The 23,236-nt window shown below is 44.5% G+C and overlaps 2 protein-coding genes across 3 annotated transcripts; both read left to right on the plus strand.

Moving 5' to 3' along the window:
• On the plus strand, positions 1,748–15,456 carry LOC8073044 (RNA-binding KH domain-containing protein RCF3). The gene is made up of 8 exons (XM_021449437.1): positions 1,748–2,702; positions 5,255–5,707; positions 9,021–9,269; positions 9,572–9,799; positions 14,579–14,658; positions 14,734–14,842; positions 14,928–15,054; positions 15,128–15,456. Exons 1-8 carry the CDS (start codon positions 1,968–1,970, stop codon positions 15,151–15,153), a joined length of 2,007 nt encoding a protein of 668 aa, XP_021305112.1. The 5' UTR covers positions 1,748–1,967; the 3' UTR covers positions 15,154–15,456.
• LOC8073045 (phosphatidylinositol 4-kinase gamma 4) lies at positions 20,039–23,020 on the plus strand. 2 transcript variants are annotated; one of them, XM_021449439.1, is made up of 5 exons: positions 20,039–20,234; positions 20,385–20,520; positions 20,601–20,693; positions 20,789–22,350; positions 22,451–23,020. In XM_021449439.1, exons 4-5 carry the CDS (start codon positions 21,016–21,018, stop codon positions 22,820–22,822), a joined length of 1,707 nt encoding a protein of 568 aa, XP_021305114.1. In that variant the 5' UTR covers positions 20,039–20,234; positions 20,385–20,520; positions 20,601–20,693; positions 20,789–21,015; the 3' UTR covers positions 22,823–23,020. The 2 variants fall into 2 exon arrangements, with proteins under 2 accessions (XP_021305114.1, XP_021305115.1); XM_021449440.1 differs by having other exon boundaries at positions 20,610–20,693.

The raw sequence follows: 23,236 nt of genomic DNA on the forward strand, positions 1-23,236 counted from the left end.
ACTGTCCATGCTAAATCAGCTTATATCTATGCACGTCTTCATAGAACCTGTAATTTTTTTCTTTTCTGTTCCTTATTTCTTACTCGCTTACTCACTAAGCATGGTATCATTGGAAACAACTTTGCCAGTTCTGTAAATCCCAGGAGTTGAAGTCCAAGTAAATGATCTAAAAAAGCATTATTAAAATTAAATAAATCACTGAATCTGGAAGGGATCAAATCACTGAATCACAGAATGACCTGCTGTTGCATTTGTGTGGATTGACATGCATGTTTTCGTTGTTCCTTGAGGTTGTGAAAGCCCTAATGTGTAAGCCTTTTGAATAATGCCACTGTAATTCGAGGATGACTATGACATGGTTTCGAATTTGACTGGAATTTTTAGGGTGCTTCATTCACTCATGATGTAAGTTAGACCTAAATTCTATGGCATGTCCATTATTGATGTAGTGAAAGTTAAAATCTGGGAAAAATATATGGTCTCATGATGCAAGTTTTTTTTTTGAAACTCTCATGATGCAAGTTAGTCCATCCTAGGAGTTATTGGTTTATGTTTACTGGGTTGCAACATCTATGTTGGTTGCAATAAAAGTTGTCTTGTCATTTTTTTAAAAAAATTGTTCATATGTTCTGATGGAGACTTGAAAATATCAGGTGCAGGCCATATCAATTTGTTTAAATTTTTATTTTTCCCTTGCTATGAAGTAATTCACAAGCCACTGACTTTTTGGGTTTCCAAACATATTTCCTGGCTTTATTCTGCATGATTTGTATTGCTTTATTTAATTTATTCATTCCCTGATTGGCAATGTTTTTTCTTCTATGCATGTTTGAATACATGTTTCCACATAGTTGCATTGCATCATGCAGTCCAGCTATATTCAGAAATTTCTCATTTACAACATCACTCATTGTCACACTCGTCAAAGGTTATGATGACAGTGGCTATTGAGAAGGACAGTCATGCTGCTGAGATGGGATCCACAGAGAGAGCTACGGGCGATGAGAGAAAAGTGACAGAGAATGGTGCTTGATATTTTCAGCTCTCACCCGAATGCTCGCTCTGGTCGAGAATCATGAAGCGAAGGGTTACAACAGATTATATTTTTAGGAATGAAAAAATGTGGAATTTGTTTTTATCTCTTGATTATAGTCAGATGCTTTCTCTTAGGAGAAATGGTGGCCTTGTATATTGTTTTGTTATCAGCATTTTTGACGTATATATATATATATATTCAGCCTTGTGTATATATATTCGACTTGTGTAAGGATAGTATAGAGATATGAAATTTTTTGTGGATTTATTAACGTACGAACAAAATAGATATCAAAGATTTCTTCTTGGTGGTATAAAATATTATCTTAACCGCATCACAGAAAAGATCTATACAATAGAGTTTGTGAGTCTATGATGTCTCGCTCTTCGTAATTGTGTTATTTCACAAACTTTGCCTTTAAGATCTGTAACTGGGCTTCGAAAAAATCACTTTAACTTTAGTATTTAATTTTATAGTAGTATTGTCTTATCATGCGATCCATGTATTTTTACTTTAAAGTTTAGCTGCCCCGTAGCAATGCACGGGCACGCTACCTAGTGATATTATATGAGCCATGATATCTTCCAGCAAATGGCCATAAAATTGTAATGGTTTGTGGCAAAGACATATTTTTTTTGGCCTGTGGCAAAGACCAGCTTTTAACGGTGTCCAGGAGCAAAATCTGCCTAGCATTTTCATGGCTGGGTAGGGGCGCCCACCCACTACCCATCCCGAGCGAATCCCGTGCCCCGCGCGAGACCGGCGTGGGCCTATACGCCTCATCTCCCTCCCTCCCTCCGCCGGGTTCCCCGACCTTTGTAAACCCTAATCAAGTTCGCACCAAATCGGTCGCACCTCAGCTCAAAATCCGAAACGATTCGAACAATCAGAACGAAGAACGATTCAGCTTCAGCTCCTGAATCCAACAGCAATGGATCGCTCCCGCTCCAAGCGCGGCTACCACTACGACCAGGACTCCCCGCCTCCCCGCTCCAAGCAGCGCTTCGACCGCCGCAGCGGCGGCGGCGGCGGCGGTCAGAATGCTAACTCGAGCTACCACCGCCGCGGCCCCCCCAGCGGCGGCGGTGGCTCCGACCGCCGCGCGTTCCTGCCTCCCGACGCCGCGCCGCCCCCGCCCCCGCCGCCTCCTCCCTCGACGGCTGCGGCGGGCGGCGGCGCTGGTCCCACCACCACCACCTCCTTCCGCATCCTGTGCCCCGAGTGCAAGGCTTACGGTTTCCCACCTGGCTTCGTTGCCAAGGTCCGGGACGAGAGCGGCGCGTTCGTCACTGTGCACCCGCCCTTCGCGGGCGACTACGTCAGGATCATCGAGACGGTCGACGGCGCGAGGCGCGAGGCGGACGGCCGCCCGCCCATGTTCTCCCCGGCCCAAGAGGCGCTCCTCATGGTTCACCGCCGGATCCTCGAGACCGACGCTGACGACGGCGACGAGGACGGCGAGTATGGGCCCAGGGGCAAGGACCCCAGGGACAGGGGGAAGACCACCACACGACTCATCGTGCCCAAGCTGCATGTCGGATGCCTGCTCGGCAAAGGCGGGAAGATCATAGAGCAAATGAGGATGGAGACCAAGACGCACATCAGGATCCTGCCGCGTGACCAGCACACACCGCGCTGCGTCTCCTTGTCCGAGGAGGTTGTACAGGTAAGACAATTGATTGCTACAGCCTACATTGTGGTAGTTTATTTCGTTAGTCAAACAAGAGGATTTGTGAGAACTATGAACACACATGAATGAATATTCAAAGATGCAAGTCATACCACGAATGGTTAATTAAGCAAGAATATCATGAAAATTAGTATTAGAACTCAAACAGCAAGCATTTATGTCTTGTATGCAAAGCTAGTTCCCCTACTCTTTAAGCATCATCAATGCTTGAATGAAAACCAGAAACAGCCAATCTCAAGAAACAATCAAATAGCAATGAAATGGTCATCCATAGTCCAAGCCTGCAAATTCACTCCTTCCCCAGCAGCTTGATGCACGTTGTTTCATGTGTCCTTTGGATGCAACACATGAAAAATGCAGAAATTCCAAGAGAGAGATAGACAAAAAGAAAGTTTTCCATGAAGCCCAACCTCATACTAGTTTTCCTACAAAATTCCTATGTTTTTATACATTCCATAGGAACCCAAAGGAATTTCATAGGGTTTATTCCTTTGCTCCAAATGGGCAGATAGGAAATATTCCGATAGGATTAAAATGCTCCGAAATTCCTATGCTTTCCCTTTTTCCCAAAGGGGGCGAAAGTGTTTTTTTAGCTCACAAATAATAAGACCTTAAGCTGTTACGTTCTATGATACTGAAGAGTTACAAAATAACCATTCCATAATGGTTCCGTACCTCTGATTGAGAATTGAGATGAGGCTTAAATTCAAAATCCTGAGATATCCCATCTTCCTGGTCACTACCAGCTAAATTATCCCTAGTCGAAGGCAGTATGTCCAGATGAGTGCTCTTATTGATGATTGCAGCCATGCTCAGATTACAAAGCTGTGGGAAACAATTTCTACCTAAATAGAAAAGTGCTTATTGATTATTTATCATGAGTGCTCTTATTGATGATTGCAGCTATGCTCAGATTGCAAAGCTGTGGAAAACAATTCTACCTAAATAGAAAAGTGCTTAATGATTATTTGTCAAGCAGGATAGCGTATCATTGAGCATCAAATAGCGCAGAATTTAGTTCCCATGGGCTTTAGTTCCGGTAGAATGGCAAGCCACCGCCGATGACAACCATGTCGACGAACACCATCAGAGCTGCAAGAGCGAAGCTGAGGCCCCAGCCCTTGTTGTCCTGCACTCAGACCAGGAAGACAAGACCCATGAACCCTCCCAGTGAGATGGAGAAGGCGAACCAGTTGCTGTAGCTGATCTTGGCGTTCAGCTCCGCTGGGTTCTTGCTGTTGAACTGATCGCCACCCAGCGCCGCCGCGCATTCTGGAAAGTCACGGAGAAGGTGTAGGGTCAAGGTTTATTGTCACTTGGACACACAGTTGAAGGGGCGCATTGAAGGAGCTAAGTGGAGAAGAATATATGGTGTCTCTTTGTTCCTTGACGGTGGGAATGAAATTAGTGTTTGGACTTAGTGACTTAGTGGAGCCTTGTGATGACATGGCTTCATGAAATCGCAGAGAAATTGGTAGTCGGGGTCTCCTATTTAGGTATAGAAGATAGAAGATAGGGTCAGCTCCCTGTGACTCATAACATTTAGTTGCATTGGACAGCCCCCTAACTAAATTGACATTGTCTAATGCCTCACTTCGGGGGTGGTCATCATCACTATGGGCAGACTAGTTTAAATATGTAAAAAACTAAAAATTCACTAGGGCCTGCGGCCTTCTCTACACATCTATCTGAAACAGAACAAGACTTGTGACTATAAGATGCGTTAAAAACTGAACTTCTATTTTGTTACACGTCTAAATTATTATCATCCAACATACAAACTGTTAGAGTAAATATGAATAGTACCACATTGTGTACCCACGAGAGGTGTTAGTCCTATGTATTCTATATAATCAGCCCATGAGGCCCAATGCAATATATCCAATGTTCCACCAATTATATTCTCTTTCACAAACATCCATATTATTACACCAATCTTAGCAGCAATCTCAGTAATAAAAGGAATCGACCTAGCAGACATTTTAGAATTCTTACATGTATAATCCAAGTTGTTCTTCCTTTTCTGAGCTTGGGCTTTCTCCGTCATTGTTTTTCCATCAATGGTACTTCTCCGCTTTGCTATCTGTGCCCCCCACTGAACCACCTTGCTCTTAGTCTTCGCCAGGGTTTTTGTGTTGTTCTGTGTAGCTGAGCTCATTTGGGCCTCAGGCTCCTTCAGTTGCACATCCTTTTCCACCAATGTGCTGAGTCAGTAGCATAGTTACATGTTTCCATCATGCTTAGCGCATGATACATCTTTGGTGGCAAAACCACTTTTGAGATCAGGCTCGGAGATTATTTGTTCTTTTATTAATAGTGGTAGAATGCAGTTGCACAAGTGTAATATTAATAAAATGCTTAAGCTCCATAGTGCTCTGTAATTGCAGAATGTGATAGATCTGTAGTATTACAATTGCATCATTGCAATTGTTTATGCATCAAAACGATAATAATATATTTTTTTTGAAAATATCTTTCATCGTAACTCTTTCCTCAGTCTATGGTGTGTCTCATAATGTCTTTTTCAGGTTGTTGGAGATGGAAATTGTGTTAAGAAGGCTGTAGCAATAATCACTGATCGCCTAAAGGAAAGCTTACACCGTGATCGTGGTCCCTTCCGTGGGCGAATGAATTCACCAGAGCCTCGAATTTCTCAGGAAGATGAATATTTGGGTGGTGTTCAACAGATGCCTGCATATGAGGAACCTTTGGGACGACCTGATCAGTTTAGGAACAACATTAGCATGGAGCCACCAGGATATGAGTTTGATTCAAATGGTGGCAAGGTCATTGAACATCCAGATATCCTGTACGATGACATCGTTTTTCGAATCCTATGCCCAAATGACAAGGCTGACAGTTTAGTTGCAACACGTGATGGAATACTAGAGATGCTACAGGCTGATGTTGGTGTTGATGTTAGGCTATCTGATATTATTGCTGGTTCTGATGAAAGAGTAGTAATCATCACATCCAGAGAGGTAAATCAGATTTGCATTTGATACTTTTGTGCGTCTTTGGTTTCTATATTTGAGTAATTGAGTGTATAGTGAAGATTTTTCTTGTCTATTCCCAATGAACTTACACATGTCGGGACTCGGGTGTGGTTGCGCCATTGCAGATATGTATATGATGGCACCATACCTGAGTGATATGCTGACATACAAGTAACTAGGGATGGCAGTGGGTTTAGGGTTTAGGTGGAGTAAATATCTGACCTCGACAAATTGCCTATCCGGTAAATTTCATACCCACACCTGTACCTGCGGGTAGGATTTTGTACCTGTACTGGCACCCATCAGGTACGGTATCCTGTGGTGGTTAGATTATCTCACTAGAATTGATGTAATTCTTTGTATTTTTAGCACTAAGGCCTTGTTTAGTTCTGGAAATTTTTTGGTTTTGGGTACTGTAGCACTTTCGTTTTTATTATGCAATTATTGTCCAATTATAAACTAACTAGGTTCAAAAGATTCATCTCGCGTTTTACAAGCAAATTGTGCAATTAGTTTTTGTTTTCGTCTATATTTATTAATGCGTCATGCATGTGCCGTAAGATTCGATGTGATGGGGAATCTTGAAAAGTTTTTGATTTTTGGATGAACCAAACAAGGCCTAACAAGTGAAGCGACATACCTGCACCCATACCCACGGGTAGAATCTTGTATCCATGTCCACACCTGACAGGTACAATACTAGAAGATATTTGGGAACATTCTCACCCAACGTTCCATTATTAGTTATACTAGTGGACATGCTCGTGGGTTGCAGAAGGGCAGGCCTGGTGCAAGCGGTAGAGTCTTACTGCCTGTGACCGGAAGGTCCCGGGTTCGAGTCACGGTCTTCTCGCATTGCACAGGCGAGGCTAAGGCTTGCCACTGACACCCTTCCCCAGATCCCACACAGAGCGGGAGCTCTGTACACTGGGTCTTTTTTTATGCTCGTGGGTTGCTATGAAATATACAGTTTGCATCATTTGTTCCAATCAGTCTTGAAATCGGATTCTGTACCATGACTTGACATGCGCTGTTCTAACTCCAAGCATGGTCATGTGTTCGGGTCACGGACTGGGCAGAAAACTGTAAACCAATTGATGCTTATCTCAAACTCATCATGTACTACTTTTTATTAAACTGGATAGATGGGCTCGAGAGAGAGTAAAGGACAAAAAATTTGGAGAGAAATTTTTGCCCTTTCATATTAGGTAATAGATACATACATCCCCTGCATGGAAAATACAAGTATTTTAGGTAAAAATACGGCTAATGTCTAAACCTAGTACTCCTGTTCCAAATTATAAGTTGGTGTGGCTTTTCTACATAAATTTTGCTATGCATCTAGATATATACATACCTTTTACCATGTATCTATTAAAAGCCAAAACAACTTATAATTTGGAATGGAGGCAGTACAAAACTAACATGTGAACTTAGTTCAATTGTTGTGATGGTTTTATGTCCCCACCATCCTGATCCGTGTCCTTTTTGGCTCTATAATTGGGGTGCGTGTTTTCTTCCTAATACAAATTCTGGGTGCTCTTATTTTTAACCTGAAGAAAATTTTCTGTGATGCATTTTACCTGTTAGAGGTTACCCATCCATTGTTATAGGTTTCCCCGTAATATGGAGTCCTATTTTACTTCAATATACTGATTGTTTCACTAAAGATATGTCAATTTTCTGGTGCTGACTTACTGGGTTGCTACCTAAGGTTTCCCCTGCCCAAACAATCTTTTAGCCATTGATCAATGAGAGTCAGCTTTGTTAGTACTCTGTACTCCATCTGTTTCTTTTTATAAGGCATATTGCATGCACCGTACAGTTCCACTTAAAAGCTTAAGTTGATGGTGATAGGTGGGCAATTCACTTATACTCTTAGCAATCCCCCTCACGTGGAGGCTCCCTTTGGCCTTAGACGTGGAATAGGAGTGAGCAACAATTATTTTATTTAATTGCGCTAGCCAGGATTCGAACGGGAAATATTTGGCTTTGATACCATATTGAGTTGCATGCACCGATCAGCCCAAAAACTTATGCTGATGGGGAGGGGTGGGCAATTCACTTATACTCTTAGCACATATTCGAAGTTGGAAATTCTTAAAGAGACACTTTGACCATCAATTTCTCATGATCAATTGCTACAAAAGAATGTCATGTTTTGAAAGACAAATCTATTTATATAACTTTCATACTCTTAAGGATGCCTATAATTTGACTAATTATTAGTCAAAGTTTATAAAGTTGGGCCTGTCAAATCCTAATGCACCTTATAAAATGAAACGGATTGAGAACTTATCGAGGAAGTATTATACCTTTATGATTCAAGGCAGTTATTTCAATTTTGAATATGGTTTAATATGAGATTCAACTTTTCCAAAGACTTGTTGAGGTAATCCTTAGTTGAGAACAAAGTTCTTAAGGCGTCGCCTAGGCGACAAGGTGCTCACTGGTGGCAAAGGTGTCACTGATGTCTAGCCAAAAGAGGGGAAGAGAAAGGAAACAAGGACCTCAGAGAAAAAAGAGCAGGAGGTGAACCAGCACGAAGCATGACTATCTTTCCTCCTCCCCCCATCCTTTTTGGTTCCAGCATGATGGCAGGCACAGCTCTGCTGAACAGCCAGTTCAATTGCCAGCGCAGATCTGCCCCCACCCAACTGTGGCGGTGGTGATCTGAAAGGTGGCAGCGGCGGTGGCATTAGGGACTGGAGAAGCAGTGCAGCAGGGGAATAAATTCAAGAAGGTAGGTCACATGAAGTGGCAGGGGTTCTTTATGGTCTGTTGGGTTTGGTTGGGCTTGGGTAATAGGCTCATTTATTATTGTGGTTATGGATTATTGGTAGTCTTATCCTTTTCTTCTCTAATTTATCTGTGTGTATGGTGTCCGCTTTACTGCCTCGCCTTAACGCTTTGAGAGCACTGGTTGTCTGGTTGTGGAATTTTACAGCAGTGCTTGCATGTAATGTTAGTTTGCCCTTCTGTCACGATGCATGACTATCTTGTTATTTTTTCATTCCAAATATCCTATATTTGTTATTGGCTTAAACATCTTACTACTACTTACTTTGGGAATGCCTGTCTATTTGCTTTTGGGTCTGTTTGGTTGGGAACCTGGCCTAGGCAGCACAGCCAGGCAGCTTCATCCAGCCCCTCGGACGCCTGGGAGAGCTGCCTGCGCCAGGCAGGTATCCCAGTCTGCAAAGCAAACAGGCCGTCTTAGCTGGTTTTGTGAGATCGCTTTTTCCCATCCTAAAGGGTCCATGTTTGTATGATTTAGCTTGTGCATATTTTTTTGTAGGGCCCAGACAATGAGCTTTTCCCGGCTCAGGAAGCAGTGCTGCACATTCAAACTCATATTGTAGACCTTGGCCCGGACAAGGATAACATTATCACAACAAGACTACTTGTACCTTCAAGTGAAATTGCTTGCTTTGATGGAAGGGAGGGGTCATTATCTGATATACAGAGACAGACTAGTGCAAACGTGCAGATATTACCAAGAGAAGATCTTCCATCATGCGCTTTAGAGTCTGATGAAATCATACAGGTTTGCCTTTATCCAAGGAAAAGACTTTCATGTATTGAATGGTTATGCATAATTTATTTGGGAGTTAGTTCCAATGGTGATCAGTTTAGATTCATGATGGCTGCAGATTGCTGTTTCTTTGTGAATATGCTAGAACAGATTGGAATAGAAGCTATTGTTTTTCTAAGACAGATCAGTAGCTTGTACAAGGATTTTTTTATTACACATGCCATCATAAATTTCTCAGGCATGAATCATTATTTTAAATCGTAAGTTTTAAGTTCATTAGCACTCTGGTGGTTGAGCATGGCATGTTCTTGCAGATTGTTGGAGAGATTAGAGCTGCTCGGAATGCTCTGATACAAGTAACAACAAAATTAAGGAGTTTTCTATACCGTGAGATGTCTGGTCCTATCCAAGTTGGCAATATCAATGTACATGGAGCCATTTCTCCAGTAGCAGGTTCACCTCGAGGACCATACCAGGGAAATGATATTCCAATGGGTGCTTATCACCAAGCATCACAACTGGCAACTTCATGGCATTCAAAGGTAGGTCTATTATACAAATAATTCCTTTATGCCATTAGGAAAAGATGTTTATGCATGATCAGGCTGTTGTTTAAAAGATGCTAATGATACCCATGGTCCTTTTTTTTTGAGTTGCATGCACCAATCAGTTCAACCCAAAAGCTTAAGCTGATGGGAAGAGGTGGACAATTCACTTGTAGTACAACAGCGTGGACTCCCATCTTTCAATAAGCCACTAAGCTTCATTTCTTCCCAAATGTGCTCACAGCTATTTCTTTAACTGTTCGTTAACTACCATTAGCAACCGTGCATGCAACACTGCATTCTGCTTCATAAAACAATCCTAGAAATATTCAAAGAAGATGGGGAAACATTACGCTGTCCTATAGTGCATAATGTTGGTAATATGCAATGGTTTTGTAGTTCATGTTACCTTGGATGATTTTGTTGGAGTATGTGTGTATTAGGCCCATGAGGCCCATGTATGACTGCTATACAGCCACCCTTCTAGGGTTGGCCCACGAATCCAATTAGCAAGTTTCGGCGCCAGAAGGTGTAGCCCACGGAGAAGCGGAGTAGGCGCCGGGAGGTGGAGCACCAGCGAGCATGGCCACCGGCGGGTGAGGCTCACCACCGGGAGCCTAGAAAGGCCACATGGAGATGCGCCCTGACCACGGGTTGTGGAAAGAGGGCCAGGGTGCACCCCGTGGAGGTGCTGGCGCCGTGTTGCTCCCACGATCGACACCACGTCCCCCTCCGCGGCGACGGCAGTCTATTAGAGTATGAGTGCATTAGGCCCATGATGCCCATGTATGTTACTATATTGCTACCCTTCTAGGGTTAGCCTAAGTAAATGAGAATCATAAATTAACATGCCGTTGCCACGGAGGGGGACGTGGTGTAGGTCGTGGGGGCAACACGGTGCCGGCACCTCCACGGGGTCCACCCTGGCCCTCTTTCCACAACCCGTGGTCAGGGCGCATCTCTATGTGGCCGTTCCAGGCTCCCGGTGGTGAGCCTCGCCCACCGGCGGCCATGCTTGCTAGTGCTCCTCCAGGGATCCCCTCAGCGACTCCGTGGGCGGCACTTCCCGGCGCGTACTCCACGTTCACGTGGGCAACACCTCCCGGCACCTTGCCTGGTCCTGCCCGGTTGGGACCTGGCGGCCTTGGCCAACTCCTTCAGCACCTTGGCCCTGACACCACCTATTGGCCCAGAGTGGGTCGGCGACTCTGGAGCTACTTACCATACCACTCCCAACCCTGGTATACTTTCTTCTGTTCATCTTCCATCTTCCTCTCTTCCTTTGTCCATTATGGTCGCAAATGGGTCGTGTCTTCATGTCACATCCGTGGGTGCCACCGGCCCCCATGGCTCCTTTTATCTTTCTAATGTTCTTGTTGCACCGTCTATGGTTCACAACCTTCTTTCTATTCGTTGTTTTACAACTGACAATTCCTGTTCTGTTGAGTTTGACTCTTCTGGTCCTACTATGAAGGATTTGACTTCCCGGTGTCCTCTTCTCCGATGTGACAGCACGAGACCCCTTTACACCCTTCACTTCCCGACAACTTCTTCACCTTCTTCGCCATTCGTTTTGTTAGCTGCTTTTACCGCCACTACTTCCTCCACTACTTGGCACCGGTGCCTCAGCCATCCTGGACGTGATGCCTTGATGCAACTCAGTCGTAGTTTCGATATTCGATGTACTCGAGCTCACAATGCACATTTGTGTCATGTGTGCCAACTGGGCCATCATGTTCGTCTTCCTTTTCATAGTTCTTCCCATGCGGCCCGCATTTTTGACCTTGTACATTGCAACTTATGGACATCTCCTGTCATCAGTGTTTCTGGATACAAGTACTATCTTGTGGTGGTTGATGATTATTCGCATTATTCCTGGACTTTTCCTTTACGTGCGAAGTCTGATGCCTTCCCCGCGCTCCTCTACTTCTTCGCTTGGGTGTCCACACAGTTTGGCCTCACCATTAAGGCCGTCCAGTGTGACAATGGTCGTGAGTTCGATAACTCCACCTCCCGTGCCTTCTTTATCTCTTATGGTGTCCAGTTGCGCATGTCTTGTCCGTATACCTCCTCTTAGAACGGCAAGGCTGAGCGCATGATTCGCACCACCAATGACACCATGCACACCCTTTTGCTTCAGGCTTCCCTCCCTGCTCGCTTCTGGACTGAGAGTCTGCACATCTCCACCTATCTCCTTAACCGTCTTCCCTCGGCGGCCTGCCCAGCTCCCACGCCATATCATGCTCTTTTTGTTACCCCTCCTCGGTATGATCACCTTCGAGTCTTCGGGTGTGCGTGTTACCCTAACACCACAGCCACCGCTCCCCACAAGTTGGCTTCTTAGTCGACTCTCTGTGTCTTCCTCGGGTACTCCCTGGATCACCACAATGTGGATCACCACCATGCTTTGACCTTACCTCTCGTCGGGTCCTCATCTCTCGCCATGTGGTGTTTGATGAGACTATATTCCCCTTCACCACCGCCACTCCCACTTCCACCCCGTATCTTGACCTCTCTTTGTTTCCCACTGACACGGTGCTCGAGCCACCTTTACAGTTGTCTCCTACAGGTACTGCTGCTCCGTGCCCTTCGCCGAGGCCATGCCCCAGCTCGCCGCCTGCCAGTGACACCCCTGGCCTAGCCCGGCTCCCTGCCCGGGCCTGAAGGGGTCACCTTCCAAGACGGACCCCGTCAATGCGCCTGAAGCGGGTCCCAGGCTGTCGACTGTGGCACCACCTGCACGCTTCGCCCAGCTGGTGCTCGTCTACCAGCGTCGTGCATGGACGGCGCCGCCATCTCCATCACCACCGGTGGCCCCTTCTTCGCTGGGGTCACCCCCACCACCGGTGGCTTCTTCTCCGCCAGCGACGCCGACACCGCCGCTGCGGCCCCTGGCTGCCCGTGTCGCGACGCTGGTGTACCACCCACCGTTTCTTCACCAACACCCGCGTCATGTTCACCCTATGGTGACACGACACGCGGTTGGTACCATGCAGCCTCGGGCTCTTGTGGCGATGCCTGACGACTTGCAGGTGTCTCCAGTACCCTCTTCCGTTCGCGAGGCATTGTCGGACTCTCACTAGCGCCGCGCGATGGAAGAGGAGTACGCGACGCTCCTCGCCAACCAGACCTGGGATCTGGTGCCCCGTCCGCTGGGTTCCAACGTTGTCACCGACAAGTGGATCTAGACACATAAGTGTCGGGCTGATGACACTCTTGAGAGGTACAAGGCTTGTTGGGTTCTTAGGGGCTTCACTCAGCGCCCTAGGGTCGACTATGATGAGACTTTCAGCCCAGTGGTGAAGCTGGCCACCGTCCGCACGATGCTCTCGCTGGCTCTCACTCGCTCCTGGCCCGTGCATCAGCTAGACGTCAAGAATGCCTTTCTGCACGGTCTTCTCACTGAGACAGTGTACTGCAGTCAACCGGCGGGGTTTGTTGACTCTTCCCGTCCCGACATGGTCTGCCAACTCAACAATTCTCTCTACAGCCTCAAGCAGGTCCCTCGGGCGTGGAACAATCAGTTTGCTGCCTTCCTCCTGACACTGGGTTTTGTGGAGGCCAAGTCAGATACTTCCTTGTTTATCTATCACCATGGACGTACCTGCTGCTCTATGTTGATGATATTGTCCTCACAGCCTCCAGTGAGTCACTCCGCCGCATCACCTCTCTTGAGCAGGAGTTTGCTACGAAGGACCTGGGTGTGTTCCACCACTTCCTTGGGGTCATTGTTGCGTCTCATCCTGTCGGGCTACTTCTTCACCAGCGGCACTATACTCTTGATATCCTTGAGCGAGCTAGGATGACTAACTGCAACCCCTGCTCCACTCCTGTTGACACATAGGGCAAGCTGTCAGAGGCCGAGGGCACCCTCGTGACAGATCCTACTGCGTATCGGAGTTTTGCCAGTGCACTTCAGTACCATACCTTCACCGGGTCGGACATCACCTATGCAGTTCAGCAGATTTGTCTACACATGCATGATCCTCGGGAGTCCCACCTCACTGCGCTAAAGCGCCTCCTCCGCTACCTCTGCGGCACTGTCGACTACGGTCTGCTCCTCCACCGGTCTTCCTCCACTGAGCTCGTTGTCTACGCTTACGCCGACTGGGCTGGGTGTCCCAACACCCGGCGCTCCACCTCCGGCTACGCTGTCTTTCTGGGTGACAACTTGGTGTCCTGGTCGTCCAAGCGCCAGCCGGTGGTCTCCCGCTCCAGTGCCGAGGCCCGTGCTGTCGCAAACGGCGTGGCTGAGGCTTCCTGGCTCCGGCAGCTCCTTGTCGAGCTACACAACCCTCTCTCCCAGAGCTCGCTGGTCTACTGCGACAATTTCAGTGCGGTCTACCTCTCCACCAACCTTGTGCAGCACCGACCGACCAAACATGTGGAGATTGATCAACACTTCGTCCGTGATCGGGTCGCCATCGGCGATGTTCGAGTTCTCCATGTCCCGACCACCTCCCAGTTTGCCGACATCTTCACCAAGGGCCTCCCGTCCTCGACCTTCACCGAGTTTCGCTCCAGCCTCAACATCACCGGTGGCTAGTTGCGTCTGGGGGGCGGGGGGCTCATGTGTGTGTTTCTTTTCGTGTCCAGTCTGTAACTCCGCTGTGCTGGTAGTTCAGACTGTGGGGGGGGTGTATTAGGCTCATAAGGCCCATGTATGACTGCTATACAGCCACCCTTCTAGGGTTGGCCCAGGAATCCAATTAGCAAGTTTCAGCAGATTTCTAGCAATTGTGTTTGAATTGTGCAATATTTCATTTTCAATTGCAGGATAGTGGAGGCAGTGCAAGTGGCTCATTTGAGCAAGGCAGCAGCATTAATGATGATATCAGGCAAAATACTACAAAAAGGTTATATTTTATCCTTGCAGTTATTTCTTATGGTTGTTTGTTCCTTTGATCACCTTTTTTTTGTCCCTCCATCAGATTTGCTGTTCCTCTAGTGACTAGGAGCACACTAGAAGTTGTCATACCAAACAGTGCTGTTGCAAGCCTCACCATGAGAGCTGGTAGCAAGCTTGCTCAAATAAGCGAGGTGCGATGTACCCAGAATTTTATTGAGTACCAAAAGGTGGACAATCATTACCCTCCTGTTGCATTCTAACTTTTTTTGGAAACAGATCTCTGGTGCTACTGTAACGCTAGCTGAAGACAGACCTGACATCTTGGAGAAAGTTGTTCGAATATCTGGTACCCCTGAGCAGGCTAGCAAAGCTGAGAATTTGCTTCAGGGATTTATTCTTAGCAGTGAGTATCACTTCATCTAGAGTTTTTGTTTATTTTTCAGCAATATAACTCTTGGACCCCTTTCAATTTTCAGTTCCAGATGACATTCCTTCGGCCTAGTTGAAGACACTCTGCATGTCATAGTTAATTCTTAAAAGTTCCTGTGTATTTTCGAGGTAGAATATGCCGAGTCATGTGATTATTTGTTTAATTGAGCAGCATGTTTTCATGTGTGGAGACATGCCATTTTCTTTCTAGATGTGACTCTAAAATGTCTGTTGTTTTTGTTAACTGTGGCTGACGGGGGTGTAAGATTAGCAAGTGTTTTTATAGATTGATTCAACATTCAATTTTCATGTCCATAGATGACCGCAGAACATGAAACCTCCAACTTTGTAGTTAACTAATTCTCAAATTTGGTCCTTAGCTGTGAACACAGTATGAACGGCAGGACCGCTGGAGCATGGTGTAGGGTGCATCTCCTTGTAGAAATTTACGAATGCTGGAAAAGCTACCAATTCACTGGAAAAGCATCCTTAGAAGCCTTTTTTTTAAAAAAAAACTGATATATGGGGTCATCTTTTATATCCCATCTGGTGTTAATATTGTAATATCTACGTGGGGTCATTCTGTATCCTTGATTGTCCCTTTATCTGGTAGTCGTTCATTTCCAGCTGTTGCTCTGTTGATTGTCCATATTTAATTGCCGTACCTGGGCATAAAATTCTTTCCTCGTGTACATCCAGTTTCTCACTAATTCAGTCATGCACTGTGGAGTGGTATACTAGTATTGCTGTGTTAGGCCTTGTTTAGTTTCATTTTTTTTATTTTAGGTACTGTAGTACTTTTGTTTTTATTTGATAATTATTATTCAATCATAGGCTCAAAAGATTTATTTCGCGATTTAGACAAACTCTGTAATTAGTTTTTGTTTTGTCTTTATTTAATGCTCCATGTAGATGCCACAAGTTTTGATTTGACGGAAAATCGTAAAAAGTTTTTGATTTTTGGGATAAACTAAACAAGGCCTTATTTATGATTGAATAAAGATTTTGCAGATACACTTTGAAAATTTTAAAATATAAGTTTTACCTAAATATATATAGTAAAAGCCATTTAGCCTAGAAAAGCTAAAATGACTTGTAGTTAAAGTGGATAGTATTTTTAAAAATCGTGTTAATAAAAAAACAAAATTTCACTAGAAAAACAAAATTTTGTTTTTTTCCCTTTTGTGATTAGTCTATTTTTTCCTATGCAACGGGCACGGAGCGTTTGCTATTCGCCGTTGACAGAAAGACGCAGTTGACGAGAAAGTGGCCTACTCTCTCATTATTGATTTTTAGATATTTTATTTGATCATTTATTTTATTAGAATTTTTTATAAATATTATCTATTTTGATATGACTTATTTAATTATTAGAGATATTTTAATAATGATTTATTTATTTTAAATTTTGTATAAAAATTTTGAATAAGACAAACAGTCATATATGATTGGTTAAAGTTAAAAATAATGAAGTCTTTTTGAGACGGAGGGGAAGTCCGGGATTCACTCCGGTTCGAGGGCTAGTGGTGGGCCAAAAGGGGCGTGCCGTGTCCCGGCACCGGTCGGAGGGAAAAAGTAAACACGGGGCACCATGATCACAAGTTCACCACGGTTCAGAGAGGTCCCTCGTGTCCGGCCGCTCCGCCCGCGCCCGTGGTTTCGTTCCACCGGCCGCCACGCGAGCAGGCAGTGTCGTCGTTATCTCACGGCCGGCGCCGTCAGCAGCGTGGAGTACGCGTCAGAGCTGATGCAACGGGCCTCATCCCTTTCGGCGTTTCTCTCTCTCGTCTCTACAGCTGGATCTCGTACGACCAACCGGCCAACCCAATCAATATAATTCATAATTAAACAAAAGCACTTGTCGGGTGAGCTGACCCGCTCCCATGACTCACCAGCGTCTGGTCCCCTACTCGACCGTTTCCAAACGTTCATCAGGGTTCTTGGCAAGCCGAAAAAAGAAAAGTGGCCTTGTTTAGTTTGCAAAATTTTTGGTTTTTAGGTACTGTAGCACTTTCGTTTTTATTTGACAAACATTGTCCAATCACAGAGTAAGTAGGCTCAAAAGATTTATCTCACAAATTACAGGTAAACTGTACAATTAGTTTTTATTTTCGTCTATATTTAATACTCCATGCATATGACCAAAGATTCGATGTGACAGAGAATCTTGAAAATTTTTGCGAACTAAACAAGCCTGCCAAAAAAAAAGAATCATTCTAAAATTAAATAGAGATACCAATACTATTGGTAAATAACCAAATACCTATATAAAAAAGTTAGCATACAATGTCTTTATGGGTTGGACTACAGATGTCAACCTATTGTTTTTTTTTCAAATAGTTGATTCATTATAACATCTCGCAACATGTTGAGGACTGAGGATCAGGAGAAGTTTTTTTTCATTATTATGTCAACCTATTGTTGCACTTTTCTTTTAGTTTTCTTACGACAAAATATATTTTGCTATCTCCATTTATGAATTGGTATAAACAAATTTTAGCGCATGGATGTGTTATTATAAAATGCCATGTTCAAAGTTCAATAGATAATATATATGAAAAGCCATGTTCAAAGTTCAATAGATAATATATCTGAAGAGCATCTCCAATAGTTTTGAAAAAACGACTTGGCAAATCTAGTGTTTTAGCAACTCGGAAAAACAAATGGCAATTTAGAATCTAGACAATCTCCAATAGTTTTGAAAAAATGACTTGGCAAATTAAAAATTGGAAGGGCACCGCCACCTCCTACCCTTCTGCTGCCCTGTCCTTCTGCCGCTATTCTCCTCCCTCAGCCATGTGTTCATTGGCAGTAGTACTTGTAGCTATGTTCATTGGCACTTGTATGCTGCGTGTGTGTTCATTGGCCAAGACTACCTGCTGCACCGTGTAGCTCTGGTGCATAGGTTCTGCTGCTGGCCGACAACGACTGGGGCAGTAGTACTGACAGCATCAGCATCATCAACTTGACACTAGCAACAGCACGAATGGGGTCGGAGGCGCGCGAGAGGGATTCGGGCCGCGCGGAGTGCGATGGGAAAGCGAGTACGCGCGCGTATCTTTCTGCAGGCGGATGGGAGTTTTTCCGAGCTCCGAGATTTAGAAAGTCACTTTTCCAAACCATTAGAGACCAAATTTTTATGTTTTGCCAAAAATTAAAGGATAGTAATATGGTTTAGGGAACTCTTAGAGATGCTCTAAGAGCATCTCCAACAACTTGGTAAAATTCACTTGTCAAATCTTGAGTTATAGCAAGTTGCTAATTTGTTTAGCAAAAGAAAAAAGGATGTGTCTCCAATAAGTTGCTATTCTCACTTGGTAAAAATAGAGGATGACAGATGGGACCCGCTCACTTGGTAAAAGAATATGTGTCTCCAACAAGTTGCGCTCGGGATAGCAACTTGGGATAGCAACTTGACAAATCTCGGCAGTAGAAACCTCTGGATAGCAACTTGGGAAATTTAGCAAGTTGAGATAAGGAGTTGTTGGAGGAGGATTTTTATGTTTTTAGCAAATTTGGTAGGATAGTATGTTGAAATACCAAGTTGTTGGAGATGCTCTAACAGTTACAGATATACAATATTGGTGGTTAAACTCACCGTTAACAATTGATTACATGAGTAATAAAAGCACACACAAAAAGGAGGAGGTGTATGAATTCATGTTGATCATGCACCATGTGAATAATTTCATAAAATATGATAAAATTGACAAATAAAGTACCCATCAAGATTTTGGATCTTGTAAATGTTGGCTAAAAGCATGGAAGATACCAAATTAATTACTCGTTGAGGAAATTCCCATGCTTCTATTACAATCTCTAGACATGAGTTATATGTTCTTTGTGCTATATTGAAACTTATATATATATATATATATACTTGTTTTCATGATTGTCATCCATTTGGCTTAGTCTGCTCCCCTATATTATTCCTGGCTCCATGTATAAACGAGAAGTTGTGACAAAAACGTCATTGCGAGAAGTTAATTACTCCCCTATATTCACGACTGCCATCATGTGAGAAGGAAGAAACATTGGATGGTGTTTGGTTTCCCTGTCACATCGAATATCTAGACACTAATTTAGAATATTAAATATAGACTAATAACAAAACTAATTAAACATAGACTAATAACAAAACTAATTAAACATAGACTAATTACAAAACTAATTAAACATAGACTAATTACAAAACTAATTGCACATGTTAAGACTAATTTATGAGATGAATCTATTAAACCTAATTAGTTCATAATTTGACAATATGGTACTACAGTAAACATCTAATTGATAGATTAATTAGGCTTAATAGATTTATGTCATGAATTAGTCATAACTTCTATAATTAGTTCTATGATTAGCTTATATTTAGTCTTTCTAATTTGTATGAGAACACCCGATATAATATCTCCTAAACTTTAGTCTCTAGATCAAACGTCCAGGATCCAAGTCACTCCCACATATTATACTTCCGCGCATCTCGATCAATTTCCCCAAGTGCGAAAAGGTTGAGTCTTAAGGGTGGCAAAGAAATAAAAAATCCATTGAAAAAGGTTATGATAAGAAGTTATTGAAAAGAGTTTTTTTTTCAATCTTGCAAAAAATTTAAGATTAAAAATGGCTTTTGGAATAGTATTAGAGATGCTCAAAGAAAAAGCAAGACTCTCGTGTATAGACTTGAGGGAAGCTAGTAGAACCTCTTCAAATTAATCTAGTCAATTCTAATACTTTACTGCAGGTGACACGCATTTCTAGTCCAGCTTAGCCGCATAACCTTGACAGCGAGATTGCTTTGAACCCGAGCCCTCTGTGTTACACCCAGGGGCAAAAACGTCACGCTGCTAGGAAGCTCCCCTACCTTTCTTTCCGCGAAGCTGCGACGCGCCCGGCACGTCACCGTCACGGCCGTCCGTCAAGTGACGGCGCAACCCAGGAATAAAAGTCAGCAGCCCCCCGCATCCTTCTCCTTTCTCTCTCCTCCTGCCTCCCATTTCTCTCTCTCTCTCTCTCTCTTCTTCCTTGCTGTGCACTGCAAACCAACCATAACTCTCTCTTGTTCTCTTCCCTGCGTGAACCGCGGAGCAAGAAGGAAGGGGGACGTTGGGGACTTTTGGGGTTGGGAAGCCTACATATCATTTCACTAATTCGGGCGTGGTGAGTTGCATCTCGTGTTCCGCTCCCGTGTGCGCACGAGTCCGTCCTGCGATTTTCGCTGTAACTTCTGTTGAATTTATTTTTGCTCCGGGGTTTGGGGGTTTGAATCGATCGTGGTGATCTGATCTGATCTGATATGTGATGCTGCAGGTTTGGGCTGGGAGGGAAGGAATCCGTGGGGCTGCAGCCCCATCCGGGCTGAGGGTTTGAAGGAGCCGGCCCTTTGGTGTGCTCCCCCCCAATCGGGGAAAAGGGGGGGCAAGGGTTGCTGCTTTGTTGCCTGTTGGTGAGCAATTTCACTGACTTTTGGTTACGATTTGCTGTGGATTTGAGTGATTTCCTGACTCATCGCTCCAAATGATCAAGCCGTTGCAGCAGCGTTACGCGATTGGGGATTCGACCATCAGCAGGGCGAAGTGACGGTTCTGCGCCACTTTTCCTCCAATCCCATCAATCCTGGTACGCATCTTCTCATCCGTGTCACCTATCATCTGTTTTGTTTTTTATCAAGTTATTATTAACTGAAAGCTCTGCAATTTTATATTTTTGTGCAGATTTGATTGAATTTTAACACAAGATGGGATTGTAATCTCGGTTTCTGTTTTGAGCGGCTCTCTCTGAGGGTTTGCTCCGTCCTGTATCGGGAAGGAAGGAGCCCTTGGATTTCCGTCTCCATGGCGCCCTTGTAGTCTCAGGAATCTAACTCTGTAGATTTAGTGTAAATATTAGTGGTAGCAGCTGTTGAGGAAGCTCCGGTCTCCTTAGTAGCCACCCTGTGAATATGTCGTCAGCAGGTGTGATCGTCCTGGGGCCAATCCCAGAAGACCCTGCCTTCCTGCCCATCAGCTTCACTGGCAGCCGGTCGCCACACTGCTCGTCTGGGTCACAGCTGCAGGATTCCATTCTTATTTTCCTTGCTGTGCCTGGTATGCCACCCATGCCCATGAGCGTGCTAGGATCTGAGTCCATTGCCTCGGTCAAGCTGCGCATCCAGCGGTTCAAGGGCTTTGTGGTGACGAAGCAGCGGCTTGTGCTGGATGGGCATGAGCTGGCAAGAAACAACTGCCCAGTCAAGGATTATGGGCTGGCCGAGGGAAATGTTCTGCACCTTGTTATTCGGCTTTCTGATCTCCGTGTGATCAACATTGAGACTGCCACTGGAAAGAAGTTTCAATTTCAGGTGGATCAGAGCCGCAATGTTAAGTTTCTCAAGAACAAGCTTGCAGCAGAGGGTGATGAGGATATTGGTAATCTTGAGGATCACAAACTTGAATATGATGGTGAGGAGCTTGAGGACCACCAGCTTGTAGCTGATATTAGCAAGAGGGATGATGCTGTGATTCATTTGTTCATCCGCAAACCAGCAAAGGTGCGGACACAACAAGTTGACAGAGATACTTTGGTTACAGTTATCAATCCACAGGAGAAAGGCAACCTGCAAAATGAAGCTCGTGCAATGAACTCCGCAAGATCAGTTGGGGTTAGGCCTGCTCCTGTTGAACCAATAGTTAACCGAAAAGTGAAGCTATCACCTGAAGTGATGAAGATGATAAATTCAACCATAGCTGGACTGGAGAAAGGGCACCTGCCTGTGATGTCAGCTGAAGGTTCAGGAGGTGTTTATTTCATGCGAGATGCAGCAGGTCAGAAGAATGTTGCTGTGTTTAAGCCTATTGATGAGGAACCCATGGCCAAAAACAACCCAAGGGGCCTTCCTTTGTCCACAGATGGGGAGGGGATGAAGAGGGGAACAATTGTAGGGGAAGGTGCATTCAGGGAGGTTGCGGCTTATATTCTTGACCATCCCGTTAGTGATAGTAAATCTGGTCACAGTGTAGGGTTTTCTGGTGTGCCTCCCACCACATTGGTCCGAACCTTACATAGGGGGAAGAGCTTCAAGATTGGTTCACTGCAGATGTTCATGGAGAACAATGGAAGCACTGAAGATATGGGTCCTCGACCTTTTCCTGTCAAGGAGGTTCACAAAATAGCAGTACTAGATATTAGGTTAGCTAATGCTGATCGTCATGCTGGGAATATTCTAGTGTGCAAGGAGGGAGAACTTGGCAACTACAAGCTGATTCCAATTGATCATGGTTATTGCTTGCCAGAGAAGGTGATTATTTCTCTGTTACATTATGTATTTGGTTCATCTGCTTGCAACATATTTATTTCATATGGCTGATTAGAAACTTATGTTGCCCTATGCTATGCAGTTTGAAGATTGTACATTTGAGTGGCTCTACTGGCCCCAAGCCCGTGAGCCATTCAATGATGAAACCATTGAATACATCAAATCACTTGATGCTGAAGAAGACATCAAGCTTCTCAAGTTCCATGGGTGGGAGCTGCCTCCACGATGTGCTCGTGTCCTGCGCATCAGCACAATGCTTTTGAAGAAAGGTGCAGCTCGTGGCCTCACACCACATGACATAGGGCGCATACTATGCAGGGAAACTGTGAATAGGGGCTCTGAGATTGAGGATATCATTCAGGAAGCAGAGGATGCTGTTCTCCCAGGGTCCAGTGAAAACATGTTTGTAGAAACTGTATCTGAAATCATAGACCATCACCTTGACAAGGAGTGAGTTTAGAAATTCAGAATAACTGATCTAGTTGTTCCAGCTGTATCCGGTTTGTTGTAAGTATTGTTGACAAGGCACTGGTCAAGGGACTAATGATTTCATTTGTTTGTATCCTCAAATGATTTCACTTGGTTGTAATTGCTCAGAGTACTTAGCTTATGCACATTTTGTGAATAATAAGTTTGTTCAGTTAGACCTTAAGGCTTCGATGGAATGTCTATGAGTTATGGGGTATGGCAATAAACCAAACAAATGCCTTACTCAGTTTGGCATGCCTAACTTGTGTGGTGCTAAACGGGTCCTATTTATGGCACTGTTGAGATATGGATGTCCGTCTACAAATTTTGCTGGGTTTGATATTAGTTACACACTAGGTATGTTGTTGCTTCTGTGTTGGCGCAATCAATCCATTTGTAC

Source organism: Sorghum bicolor, chromosome 10 (assembly GCF_000003195.3).
Source record: "Sorghum bicolor cultivar BTx623 chromosome 10, Sorghum_bicolor_NCBIv3, whole genome shotgun sequence".
Lineage (NCBI taxonomy): Eukaryota > Viridiplantae > Streptophyta > Magnoliopsida > Poales > Poaceae > Sorghum > Sorghum bicolor.

Bases quoted from the DNA above. Each gene is read 5' to 3' on its own strand.
- LOC8073044 (XM_021449437.1), top strand. From the start codon at position 1,968: ATGGATCGCTCCCGCTCCAAGCGCGGCTACCACTACGACCAGGACTCC. The intron at 2,703-5,254 runs GTAAGACAATTG...TGTCTTTTTCAG, and splicing joins TGTCCGAGGAGGTTGTACAG to GTTGTTGGAGATGGAAATTG. The intron at 9,800-14,578 runs GTAGGTCTATTA...TTTCAATTGCAG, and splicing joins CAACTTCATGGCATTCAAAG to GATAGTGGAGGCAGTGCAAG.
- LOC8073045 (XM_021449439.1), top strand. From the start codon at position 21,016: ATGTCGTCAGCAGGTGTGATCGTCCTGGGGCCAATCCCAGAAGACCCT. The intron at 22,351-22,450 runs GTGATTATTTCT...TATGCTATGCAG, and splicing joins GTTATTGCTTGCCAGAGAAG to TTTGAAGATTGTACATTTGA.